The 11656-nt window shown below is 50.0% G+C and overlaps 2 protein-coding genes across 6 annotated transcripts in view; one reads left to right on the plus strand and one right to left on the minus strand.

Moving 5' to 3' along the window:
* The first annotated feature begins 1163 nt into the window (after positions 1-1163).
* On the plus strand, positions 1164-3694 carry Tnfrsf18 (TNF receptor superfamily member 18). 3 transcript variants are annotated; one of them, XM_021161331.1, is made up of 5 exons: positions 1164-1373; positions 2152-2274; positions 2769-2856; positions 3028-3230; positions 3298-3694. In XM_021161331.1, the coding sequence occupies exons 1-5, from the start codon at positions 1223-1225 to the stop codon at positions 3417-3419; spliced, it is 687 nt and encodes a 228-aa protein (XP_021016990.1). In that variant the 5' UTR covers positions 1164-1222; the 3' UTR covers positions 3420-3694. The 3 variants fall into 3 exon arrangements, with proteins under 3 accessions (XP_021016990.1, XP_021016989.1, XP_029332329.1); XM_021161330.2 differs by having other exon boundaries at positions 3287-3628; XM_029476469.1 differs by lacking the exon at positions 2152-2274 and having other exon boundaries at positions 1183-1373; positions 3298-3509.
* Positions 3695-8605: 4911 nt separating this feature from the next.
* The window catches only part of Ttll10 (tubulin tyrosine ligase like 10), a 16602-nt gene continuing 13551 nt past the window's right edge, over positions 8606-11656 (minus strand). For 2 of the 3 annotated variants that reach the window (XM_029476630.1, XM_029476628.1), the window contains 3 exons: positions 10697-10813; positions 10305-10398; positions 8607-10013 (listed from right to left, as the gene is read on the minus strand). In XM_029476630.1, the coding sequence (XP_029332490.1) occupies positions 9511-10013; positions 10305-10398; positions 10697-10813 (714 nt within the window). In that variant the 3' untranslated portion in view covers positions 8607-9510. Of the gene's footprint in view, positions 10014-10304; positions 10399-10696; positions 10814-11656 lie in introns of all 3 variants that reach the window. The other variant, XM_029476629.1, reaches the window with a different exon arrangement.

Below are 11656 nucleotides of genomic sequence, written 5' to 3' on the forward strand. Positions count from 1 at the left end.
GGTTCTCTTTCAGACCCTAGATTAGGCAAAAACTACATACAAACACCTGTTTTCACAGAGAGATTCTTTATTAAGCAGAGAAGAAAAATTAAAGTGGTTGTTTTCTGACTCAGGCACAAAAACAGCAGCAAATGACCTTTCACATGTAATTTTTGTTTGTTTGTTTGTTTGTTTTTTGAGAAAGAGTTTCTCTGTATAGCCCTGGCTGTCCTGGAACTCATTTTGTAGACCAGGCTGGCTTTGAACTTAGAAATCCGCCTGCCTCTGACTCCCAAGTGCTGGGTTTAAAGGCATGCGCCTCCATGCCCGGCTTCACATGTAATTTTTAAGAAGAGAAAAAGGGGAGGCCTGTGTTAGAATAGATTAGGATGCAGTGGTATATTTTAATTGGGCGTGTTAATTAGTTGAACCAAAGGGGGTTTTTGATTGCTGGACTTCAATACTTTGATAGCTGAACCTTGGTAGTCAGCCTCAGGAGGAGGAAATGGCCAAATAAGAGAAAAGACCTTGGTGGCTAGGTAACCCTGAGTTTAGGGATGTAATCTAGCCAGGCAGAGGGAATGGAAGAGAAGGGCAAGGCCTGTCAGAGCCATGCTGGCCACGTTCAAGAAAATGAGGCTCACCTGTATCTGGGACTCCTTTCTTGTTGTCTAAAATTGTGTGAGGAGGTGAACAAAAGTGGCTCCAGGGAGAGCCAAGAGAACCAAGCTGGAACTGCCAAGGCTAGACCTGGGCAAGCCACACTGCCCATGGCTTCATGTGCTTGCTAGGAATACCTACTTTATGATGACCTTCTTAGAGAGGCATGGTGTGTGCTCTGGACTCCTCTCACTGGCTCTCCTAGTTTCCCAGGCTTAGAGGAACTTCCTGGGGCAGAAGGGGAAAGGGGGTAGTTTTATACAACAATAAGGGGTGCCCACAGGTGGCAGCAGTGGCACGTGTGAATGGGCATCCTTTTCCTCTGTAGCCTAGCCAGGGCGAGTATGCTGGAGTTGGAAGAGGCTTGTAGGGGTTTAGGAGATGTCCAGAAAGGTGATAGCTTTGCTCTACACTTCACAGAAGGCCTTTACAAACACCTCAGATGTCTGCCGGAAGCTGGAGGTGGAGCTGGCCTGAAGCCCAGTCTGAGGGGTGGGGACAGAGGCAGAGGCAGAGGCAGAGACAAGGCAAGTTGGAGCGGGAACTCCTGAAATCAGCTAACAGAAGACTCGGGAGAAGCACTATGGGGGCATGGGCCATGCTGTATGGAGTCTCGCTGATCTGTGTGCTGGACCTAGGTCAGCCGAGTGTAGTTGAGGAGCCTAGCTGTGGCCCTGGCAGGGTCCAGAATGGAACTGGCAACAACACTCGCTGCTGCAGCCTGTATGCTCCAGGTAAGGCAAGGAGGAGAGTGGGAGTCAGGATGTACAGCAGCACCCTTCCCTACACTCATATAAGGAGGCTGGGCACAGGGCACATGTGAGTTGGTAGGTAAACTTTTGAGTCTGGAGCTCTGAGAAGGAGGTAGAGGGACAACTTCCTCTCGGAATGTGGGAGCAGAGGCAAAAGAGGCTGGAAACTTTTCCCTCAAGAAGGATCTGGGATCCAAGATGAAAGAGGACCATCTGTTAGGTGGATCAAACCTTAGCCATCACTGAAGCTACTCTTTGTCTGGGTTGGAGTCTCAACATTTCCTCTGGTTTGTCCACTGACTGCGACTTACAATTGTAGGTATAGGACAGTCTGTGGACCAAAGAAAAATATCTCAGCACTTCACCTTGCCACACTTCTGGTATAGAATGGGGCAGCTCTGAAGCCCCATGTCTCTGTGATAGAGATGTGGATATCAGTGAAGGCAGCTGATGAGGTTGTTCTAGTCCCTTGAGGGACGATATGGGGTGAGAATGGGGCAGCATGGGCCCAGGGCCCATAGGAAGCCCCATGTGACTCCCACATCCAATGTAACTTACGAAACCACAACTTTAGAGCAGTGGGAGGTATGTATACTAGCTGTCAGCCAACTGAAATGGAACACTGAACTAGACAAAGCTTAGGGTCTTGCAATTGGGGTTGATTGAGAATGGAGCCATAGCACCCTAAATACTTGAAGGATCAGTAGAAGCTCTGGAGAAGGGGCTCTGTCTAATGGCTGAGGCTCTTATTCTTGTCCAGGCAAGGAGGACTGTCCAAAAGAAAGGTGCATATGTGTCACACCTGAGTACCACTGTGGAGACCCTCAGTGCAAGATCTGCAAGCACTACCCCTGCCAACCAGGCCAGAGGGTGGAGTCTCAAGGTATGTTCCTAGGAGACTGATAAAAGCCACAAGACAATCATGAGTTGGACCTAGGGCCAAGCTGATATACCCAGTGAGCATGTGTAGACATGTAAGAATGTTTGCAGATAGAGCTCTCATGGGTGCATCTTTTAGGTAGGCAAAGACCTACATCCTAGACTCTAGAAGGGATAGGTGGGTCAAGTGGTCTCTGGGTACCCGAGCCCTTCTTCTTAGGCTGGACTTCTCCATCATGAGGGTGCTGATGTCTTCTCAGGGATGTTTGTGAGAGGCTGTAGGTGCTGGTCTGCTCTCAGACTATTATTCTGACTATGGTCAGGTCTTACCACCAATCCTGTCCGTCTTCATAGGGACCAATGTATCATGCCAGTTCTAGAATAGGCACACATGGTAAGCAATAGCTTATTCAGGCCCTAGACCTGGTGAATAGATAGACCCTTGTCTGACTCCTTCTTCATTAACTTCAGTGGCCCTAATAGTCTGTCTATCCACAGGGGATATTGTGTTTGGCTTCCAGTGTGTTGACTGTGCTATGGGCACCTTCTCCGCAGGTCGTGACGGTCACTGCAGACTTTGGACCAAGTAAGTCCTGGATGAGTAGCCTAGGCCCATTCTGAGAAAGCCTCCCCTATCCCTCCCTTGTAGTGACCACCAAAGAACCCCCATTCATCTCCCAAATGGCTTAGAGGACAGCAGTCCTTCTAGTGTGGTCGCTTTGGTAACCAATCCTGACAATGTCTGTCTGTGTCCCAGCTGTTCTCAGTTTGGATTTCTCACCATGTTCCCTGGGAACAAGACCCATGATGCTGTGTGCATCCCGGAGCCACTGCCCACTGAGCAATATGGCCATTTGACTGTCATCTTCCTGGTCATGGCTGCATGCATTTTCTTCCTAACCACAGTCCAGCTCGGCCTGCACATATGGCAGCTGAGGAGGCAACACATGTGTCCCCGAGGTCAGTTGTGTCCCAGGGAAGGGGAAAATGTGTCTCAGGCCCCTCACTTACCATAGTTTTACTACAGAGACCCCGCCATTCGTGGAGGTGCAGTTGTCAGCTGAGGATGCTTGCAGCTTCCAGTTCCCTGAGGAGGAACGTGGGGAGCAGATGGAGGAAAAGTGTCATCTGGGGGACCGGTGGCCATGAGGCCTGTTCTTCCTCTGCGCCCCAAGCCAGACGCTACAAGACTTGCCCAGATATACCCTTGGTGAAAGCAGGGGCCATGTTCTGCATCCTTCCCTGGGCCTGGCCCTGCTCCCCTCGACAATGGCGGAAGTGGGTATATGATAGTGGTGAGTTACAATTGGGCCCTATGGCTGCCTTTCTCATTTGACAGCTCTGTTGGAGTAGGGTCTTTGGGCCCACCAAGAGCACCAAGTTTAGCACAAGATCTTGTACAAGAATAAATACTTGTCTAGTAACCCTGAGTGGCTGTGTCCTAAGGACGGAGGAAAGCAAGGAGCCCGGAGCTGCATTGAGGGACACCCTTTGTCATCCTATGCCCACAGTCATTTCCAGAGTATGAAACTAAGAAGGCAGTCTAGTGAAATATCTTGGCAGACAAAGAAAGCCTCCTGCCTCTAAGCCTGATGAGCTGAGTTTGATTTCTGGGAACCATAGTAGGAGATTCTGCTAATGCCAACAAATTATCCTCTGACTTCCCACTTGCCTACACACACACACACACACACACACACACACACACACACACACGCCCGCGTGCATGCACACACAAATAAATGTAATGAAAACTTTAATATTTTAATGGGAAAAGCATCTGAGGCCTGTCCTCAGTGCTCCCTCTTGGTGGTAGTGGTGGCACAAGCCAAGGTTAATCTTGGCCACAAACCCTCAGTAGAGACCATCAAGCTAAGGGGGTTTTGGAAAGTGATACTCTATACTGAATGCCTGTCTTCACTTCTCTTTTGTAAAATTTATATGTGTATTTATTCTACCTTTGTAAGTTTCCGTGTATCATATGTAACTTTTTAGAGCAGGGGATATGGACAGTTGTGAGCCACCATGTGGGTACTGGGAACTGAATCCAGGTCCTCTGGGAGAGGAGCAGGTGCTCTTACTGCTGAGCCAGCTCTGTCTCTCTCTTGGCTTTTTGTTCAAATCATTTCCCTCACTTCCGTCTGGTATGTATTGGGCAGCCGTGTGTTAAGCATGTAGTTTTGGGCTACTGCCCTTTGGGATGCGATGCCTGTGGAAATTGGAGTTTGACAGCACTTTAGGGCATTTGCCCTAGCCTAACTGCTTCAAACTTAGGCTTTTGTCAGGTTCCATACTGAGCAATATCTGGATGAGGCAAATTCTCTGAAGTGGATGGTTTAGACTATGAGGCACTCCCAGCAAAGCATCTTTCCCACTTCATGGTAGTTGTTGGGGCTGCTCATAGAAAGACTGAATAAGAGTCATCATCATCATCTTCAGCCAGTGCACACCTTTAATCCCAGCACTTGGGAAGCAGAAGCACTCAGATCTCCAAAGCTTGAGGCCACACTGGTCAGTAAACTCCAAAATAGCCATAGCTACATAGTGAGACCCTATCTCAAAGGAAACAAAAATCAATAAGGTCATCTTGGCTTGATGTCCAGGGAGTAGCAGGCCAGATGGAAGGAATCTCAGCAGCACACTTGAGGCATCTGCACACCTGGACATTTACTCAGCCCATCCCCCACTTTAATGCCGCCTGTCTTACCTCATAGCAGGTAAAGGGGGATTTGGGGTGAGGTGGGGTAGATCTGCAACCTCTGATGCTAACAGCCACATCCACACACAGGCTCCTGGGGGAGACTGGAAGAGGAGGTGGAAAAAAATTGCCATGGAAGTGGACGACATTGAGATCGGAATACAAATTGCTCAGGGCCACATGAAGCCCCTTAGAGATGTATCAGCATCCTCATTGCCTGGAACTGCCTCTTCTGTCCCCTACTGGGTGGGTGAGGAGTCACATACGAGCTACAAGGCTAGAATCAGCCTGGAAAGGGAGGCAAGGTCTGGGAGCATCTCCCAACTTGCCCATCACACCTCTAGATTCTGAGCCATAGGCAGTTACACTGGAACCACCACAGGTGGGACATCCCCAAACAGATGACGTGTGTGCAAATACCCACAGGCTGCATCTGCTGGAAACTCCTCCTGTGGGTGGCTGATGGGTGTGATAGTGAGATGGTAGGAGATTCTGCAGGGTGGGGTGAGGGGTGTTGTCTTTGCTGTATCCTTGCCTTGAAGCCAGCAACCTGCATTCCACTCACGTCCACCTCAGGGGCATGAGATGAGCCGTGCCAGCCTGTGAGTTAGATCTGGGGATTTCCACTAAGAACTGTGAGCTGTGCAGGGTCTGTTCAGGTCCCAAGGGCTGAGGCTGAGGGCCTGTAGCTGAGGGTCAGTGCCCATGACTGCAAGCAGGTGAGTGTGAAATCCAGGGGTGCTAGAATGTAGGGAACAGGACCTGATGAAAATATTCTACTGCAGAAGCCTCCTACCATCCAAGCAGAGACCACTTCAGCACCCTCCTTCTGAAGTATTTGCCCATCTGCATAGTCTGGCAACCACAACAGCTAGGTGTAGTGTAGCAGTGGGTTGTTAATCCGTTCGAAACTCCCCTCCCGGATGGGTGCTTGCGTGCTTCTTACCACCCACTAAAATGCTCTGGATTCCAGAAAGAAAGATACACACTCAGCCTTATTTTTAATGTGCCCTAAGCAGGTCAATGGCTAGGCCACTCCCTAACTCCAAATGGCTTACACACACACACACACACACACACACACACACACCTCCAACATTCATGAGTTAATACTTAACTAAATCTATATTTCACCTTTGCTGCCCTAGATCCTGCTGGGCAACCCTCCCTGGGGCCACTTTCCCCCTGTACCTACATGCCAGCTGTTTCCAGGGTGGTCTGTCTCCTACCCTCTGGTCGTGGCCAAATCCCCTCTTCTTCCTCAATCCCTTCCCAGGAATCCTAAATGTCCCGCCTCTGTCTCCCTGCCCAGCCATTGGCCACCGGTAACTTTATTGACCAGTCAAAAAACCAACGGGGAACAGGCTTCCTTTAGTCCTACTGGGAGGGGGGGGGCACTGCCAACACAATTAGCATGAGAACACAAGCTGCTACCCTGCAGCTCTGCTTGGCCTAGTCTAGCAGGAGGGAAGCCTTGCTGCAATTTCCAGAAACCTCTACCCCACAGTAGGTGCTCTCCAGTTCTTCCGGAAAACCACGAAAAAGTGTGAGGGCACGCGTGCGCGCACGCGCACACACACACCCTTCACCTTGATTTTGTAAATTTTGTTCAGTTTCAGATAAAGGCCCAGAGGCCATCTCAGTTCCCAGAAATGCTTCCGGCCACAGCTGGTGGCTCCTGCCCAGCCTCCACCCTCTCACTTCTCATTCTTCATGTGGAACATGCCCCAGCCTGACATATGAGATGCCTCTTCCTTTTTACAACTCAGCAACCCCTCCCCCAACTCCAGGCTCCTGACAGCTGTCTAGAGACCTTGAGGTGTAGGTGGGTAATGACTGTCCCTAGCTGCTGAGGTATGCTCCCACTGACTGGCACTACAACCTCTAGGTCTTCCCTGTACTGGGCTAGGCTCACATCCCAGAGACTGTCCCTTAGGCAGACGCCAGATCCTGACTAAGGAAGGCTTAAGTGTGTGTGTTGTAAAGGTCTATGCTGGCTGCAGAGACAACAGGAGATAGAGGGTGAACAGCTCAATACCCTGTATCTTGTGGTGGAGGAAACTTCTTGACTACTCTACTGGTAGGACCACAGGATTCCCTCCAAGGAGAGGAGGGAAGGAGAGAGAGAGAGAGAGGAGGGTTGGGAGGCACAGTTAAGCTGTCAGGAGCCCTATTCTCCTTGGATCACCAACCCCAGTGCCAATGTAAGGCCAGACCAGTCTTGATACAACCATCAGCTCCTAAGCCCTGGTTCTGTCATATTGTTATATTCCTAATAGAGGAATACCTTGAATCTGCCAGGTGGCTAGATGCTCAAATGCCCTACAGCTTTTCACTCCTTAGAGCTCTATGCGGTCCTAAACTCAGGACTCCTGGAGACTTACATGTAGGCTAAGGGCTTGAGGACCTGGAAGAGAGTAGATGGGGCCATTACTCCTGTGGGGTGAGTGAGCAGCAGCAGATCTGAAATGTTTATTCATTGACATGCTCTGCAGCTGTCAGGAATGAAGGGTAGCAGGTAGCCCAAGCTCTTGGACAGCCCATAGCTGGCAGAAGCCCTGCTTGAACCAGATAGGCTACTGCCAACGGGCATTTATCACATCAGGATCTTAGAAGAGGCTCTGTGTCCCCACAACAGCAGTGGAAGCATCTCCTTCCTGAGAGCTTTGTCACTTCTGCTGACATCTTACCACCACCCCAAGGAGGGAGGGGGCAGGAGGCAGGGCTGCAGCTCCATGTAGCAGCTGAGACCAGAAATGTTTATGACATTGGTAATGCCATCAAGGGACACAGCTCTGACTTGGTCAAGGAACTGTGAGGCTATAGAAAATAGAACTTGGAGGTGGTACAGTTGAGAATCCAATGACAGGTGTCCCCAAGGGACATGGCTATGTAGCACCATGGAAGCCTGCAGAAATGTTGCCCTGACCTCAATAACAGCCCAAGGCACTTAGGCCCTAGGGAGACTAGTCATTTTCCTAGCTTCAGTGGACTTCAGAACAGATACCCAGAGACCCACAGGCCTGGGGCAGGTTCTTTCCAAGAGGAACCACAATCTGTTATAGGAGACACTGAACTTGGTCACATAAGGACAAGACTGCTTACACTGCACCTTGCACTTCATGCTCTAGGCCACAACAGGAAGACTGAACTTGGAAGAGTAGTCTGAAACACCTGGCATGGAACAGGCAGTCTGAATGGAGAAGGGTTGTAGAGGGGGTGGAGAAATGTGGGATGTTCACAAACTAAAGTAAGGTCTCCACGATCATTTCTTCTGTGACCTAAGAGCCTCACTTTGCCTCAGTTCCTTTTGTTTTCCCATTAAAAGGTTCCTTGCCAGAGCAGCGGCTGTAGACAGAGCCCTCTAGTGGTGGCCAGGCAGTTCTATCCTAGAAACCGTGCCACAGTTGAGACTACTGTGCCAGGAAGATTTCCTTACCTATTAAGAGATTTTGCTCCAATACAAAACAGGGATGGCCTGGAGAGATGGCTCAGTGGTTAAGAGCACTGACTGCTCTTCCGAAGGTTCTGAGTTCAAATCCCAGCAACCACATGATGGCTCACAACCACCCGAAATGAGATCTGACGCCCTCTTCTGGTGCCACTGAAGATAGTGTCATTTAGTGTTACTAGATATAAAAATAAATAAAAGAACAGGGACTAGTCTGGCACTAAAGGTCAGAAGGGTTGGGAAGAGGCATCTGCCACCTTGGATATGCAAGAGAGGATTCAAGCTGGGAAGGACCTTCTGGAAATCTGTGGGTGGTCCTCTTTGGAGTTTTGTAGGACAGGGTTTGGCTGGATGGACTTACAGGCAGTGTCCTGGCTGCTTTGGTATAAGTTGTGGACACCTCAGAGATTTGAGACGGTCAGTGTTCTCCTTTCAAACCCCATGCTAACTGGGAGCACGAACATTGGAGAATGCACTAATCGCTAATAAGAGTCGTCATTCCTGGGAACTGCCCTGTCACGGCCAACTCCTTTGTGCCTCTAATGCCTGACAGGTTCCAGGGCATTTATAGGGAAATGGGGGCTTTGGCTATAGATAGTAGTCCACAAAGTGTCTGAAAGGCCAGAAGAAAGGTGTTGGGCAGGGTAAGGATGAACTAGAATAGTAATGGGGTAAGGTGGGGCTTCCAGAGTTCCATGGGTATCCAAGACCTTTCCTAGGGACTCCATGGAACAGTGGGTGGGTCCCAGTGCCAGGTTGCAGAGGTCATGAAGGCCATGGAGTTTCAGGAGGATCATACAGAATGAGTAACAACAGAGCCACACATGGGGACCCAGGATTTGCTGGGCTGCCCCAGAGAAGGAAAAAGAGGTCAGTGGGGATTTTCCCTTCCTGAAGGACTCATTCCCATTCTGCATGCTTCCCTCTTCCTCCTCTAAGGACAACCAAGGAGCAAATAGAGAAGCAGGGACAGAAGGGCTTGGGGGCGCCCAGATGGGACGGGCTTCTAGAGGTTGCGTTTGTCACAAAGTAGCTTTTATAGGTCCCGGAGAGGGCACAGCAAGGTGCAGGGCCGCTGGATGCTGTGGCTGCTAGGAGCCTCGATGGCTCGTGCTTCTCTGTTCCTCCTCGCGCTCTTCCTCGGGCGGACCCAGGGAGGGTTCCCTGGCTGTGTCCCTGCTGCCTTCCGGGGACCCAGAACAGAGAGAGGGCTCAGACTCCACTATGGAGCTACTGCTCGAGTCAGACAGCCTCGATTTGCGGGGGATGCATATGGGAGCTCCCCTGGAAGGCATCAACTTTCGTGCACCAGGCCGTTCTGAGATAGCGGCACGTGCTGAGGAAAGCGCAGAGGATGCGACTTCACAGGTGGGCCGGGGAGGGTTAGGGTTGGGGTTAGGGTTAGGGTTAGGGTTAGGGTTAGGGTTAGGGTTAGGGTTAGAGTTAGGCAAGCGGTTAAGTGGACGCGAGCTCCCCAAGCGCGGCCACAAGTCCGTAGTCTCGCCGTTGTAAAGGAGCACAAAGCGACGCTGTGACAGCAGAGGCAGCATCTTCTGACTGTGCAAGCTCTTTTGGCAGGTCTCAAGCGCCAGGTCTGTGGGAAGGCAAGGGAGCGACAAAGTGAATGGTGAGAGGGCAATTTGGGGCAGGAAACCTCTCTGCATGTCTAGAAACACGGGAGGAGGAGACAGGTTCATGAGGGATTGGATGTAGGTGGGTGAAATGACAAAGTATGAGCAGAGGGTTTGGCTGCCATACAGATAATGGAGCGCTAGAAAACCAGACTTGTGGAGTCTGAACTTGGAGGCAAGTAGGATGGGGTGCCCAGAACTGGGGGGAAAAATGTATATGGGAAAGTTGTGGTGTGGGGCTGCCCAGAGCTCACCCAAGGTCTCCATAACCACTCCAGGGATCACTGCCTTCAGGACTTCACAATTGGTATGTAGGGCAGGGTTGGCGTTCATCTCCAGCAGCCACACCTGTGGCAGACAGTGGTCAGCATCATTCTCTACCCACCTACTGCTGTTAAGAAGCTGGGGCTCTGGTCCCTAATAAGCCAAGTGATTCTGGGCAGATTATATAGCTTTGCTCCCCTTGTTTGCTCAAGGAGTTAAGACTGATCTTGAGAGCTGCTCAGTTCCAGTAGGAGACCAGCTTTTTGTGCACATCCAAATCTAGGTCTGAGTCCACCCACTGGGCACGCTTATGTGCTCAAAGCACAGAAGGGCCCTACCTCCTTGCACCTGCCTACCAGACCTCCTCTTCCCAAGACAGCACCTTGAAGTTTTCATCAATCAGGAAGTCACAGCCAATGAGGTCAAAGTAGCCCAGCTTGCATTCCAGCTTGGACTTGACAGCCAGGAAGCAGTGGGACATGATCTGCTGCATCCGCTTCTGTGGGTGAAGTAGGGAGGGATCCTGGCTGTCACCTGTTGGCCCAGATGAAATCTCCTAGGCCTGAACAATCAGTCACACCTGTCACTTTCGCCCTCACTCTCACCTGCACGGCTGAAACTGCCTACACTTCAACAAGCTCAGAGTCACAGGCTCACAGTAAGAAACTCACACAACAAAACCATGGGGCTTCTACTGTGAGGCAAGTATTAGGAGACACAAAAGTGAGGAAAATTAGGACTCGCAGCAGGAGAGACAGACAACTACAACACATAACACCATGGTAAGGATAGCGAACATTATAGCATTTCAAGCCGTCCTAGTTAGATTCATTCCATGAAAAATATATCTCAGTATCAGAAATAGCACAACATGTCTAATTTACAAATAATTACAGCTATTAGTTTTCGTAAGTTTTGCGGTTTGTTGAAAGACTCCTTTAGAAAATACTGAACCCGCCCCCCCCCCACCTCCAACAGAGATACAAACGACAGAAGCCATTAAAATGGTCAGCAGGTAAAGGCGCCTGACGCTAAACCTGAGAACCTGAGTTTGAGCTCTGGGACCCATATCATAGAAAGAGAAATGACCCCCCCCCCATACGTTGTCCTCTGACCTCTACAAATGTGCATGGCGTGTACTCATGACATATGCACCCCCCTAATACATTTTTTAAAAAACACAATTAAAAATATGAAGCAATATAAAGTATAAAGGGGAATAGACCTGAGTATCTAGAATAAAAAACTACAGTGACTACAATTCTTAAAAAAGAAAAGAAAAGAAAGGAAAAAAAGAAAAGAGAAGAGAAGAGAAGAGGAGAGGAGAGGAGAGGAGAGGAGA

This window comes from Mus caroli, chromosome 4 (assembly GCF_900094665.2).
Source record: "Mus caroli chromosome 4, CAROLI_EIJ_v1.1, whole genome shotgun sequence".
NCBI classification, from domain to species: domain Eukaryota; kingdom Metazoa; phylum Chordata; class Mammalia; order Rodentia; family Muridae; genus Mus; species Mus caroli.

Coding starts and splice junctions, on each gene's coding strand:
- Tnfrsf18 (XM_021161330.2), top strand. CDS start 1,223: ATGGGGGCATGGGCCATGCTGTATGGAGTCTCGCTGATCTGTGTGCTG. Junction 1,374..2,151: donor CTGCAGCCTGTATGCTCCAG/GTAAGGCAAGGA, acceptor ATTCTTGTCCAG/GCAAGGAGGACTGTCCAAAA. Junction 2,857..3,027: donor CACTGCAGACTTTGGACCAA/GTAAGTCCTGGA, acceptor TCTGTGTCCCAG/CTGTTCTCAGTTTGGATTTC.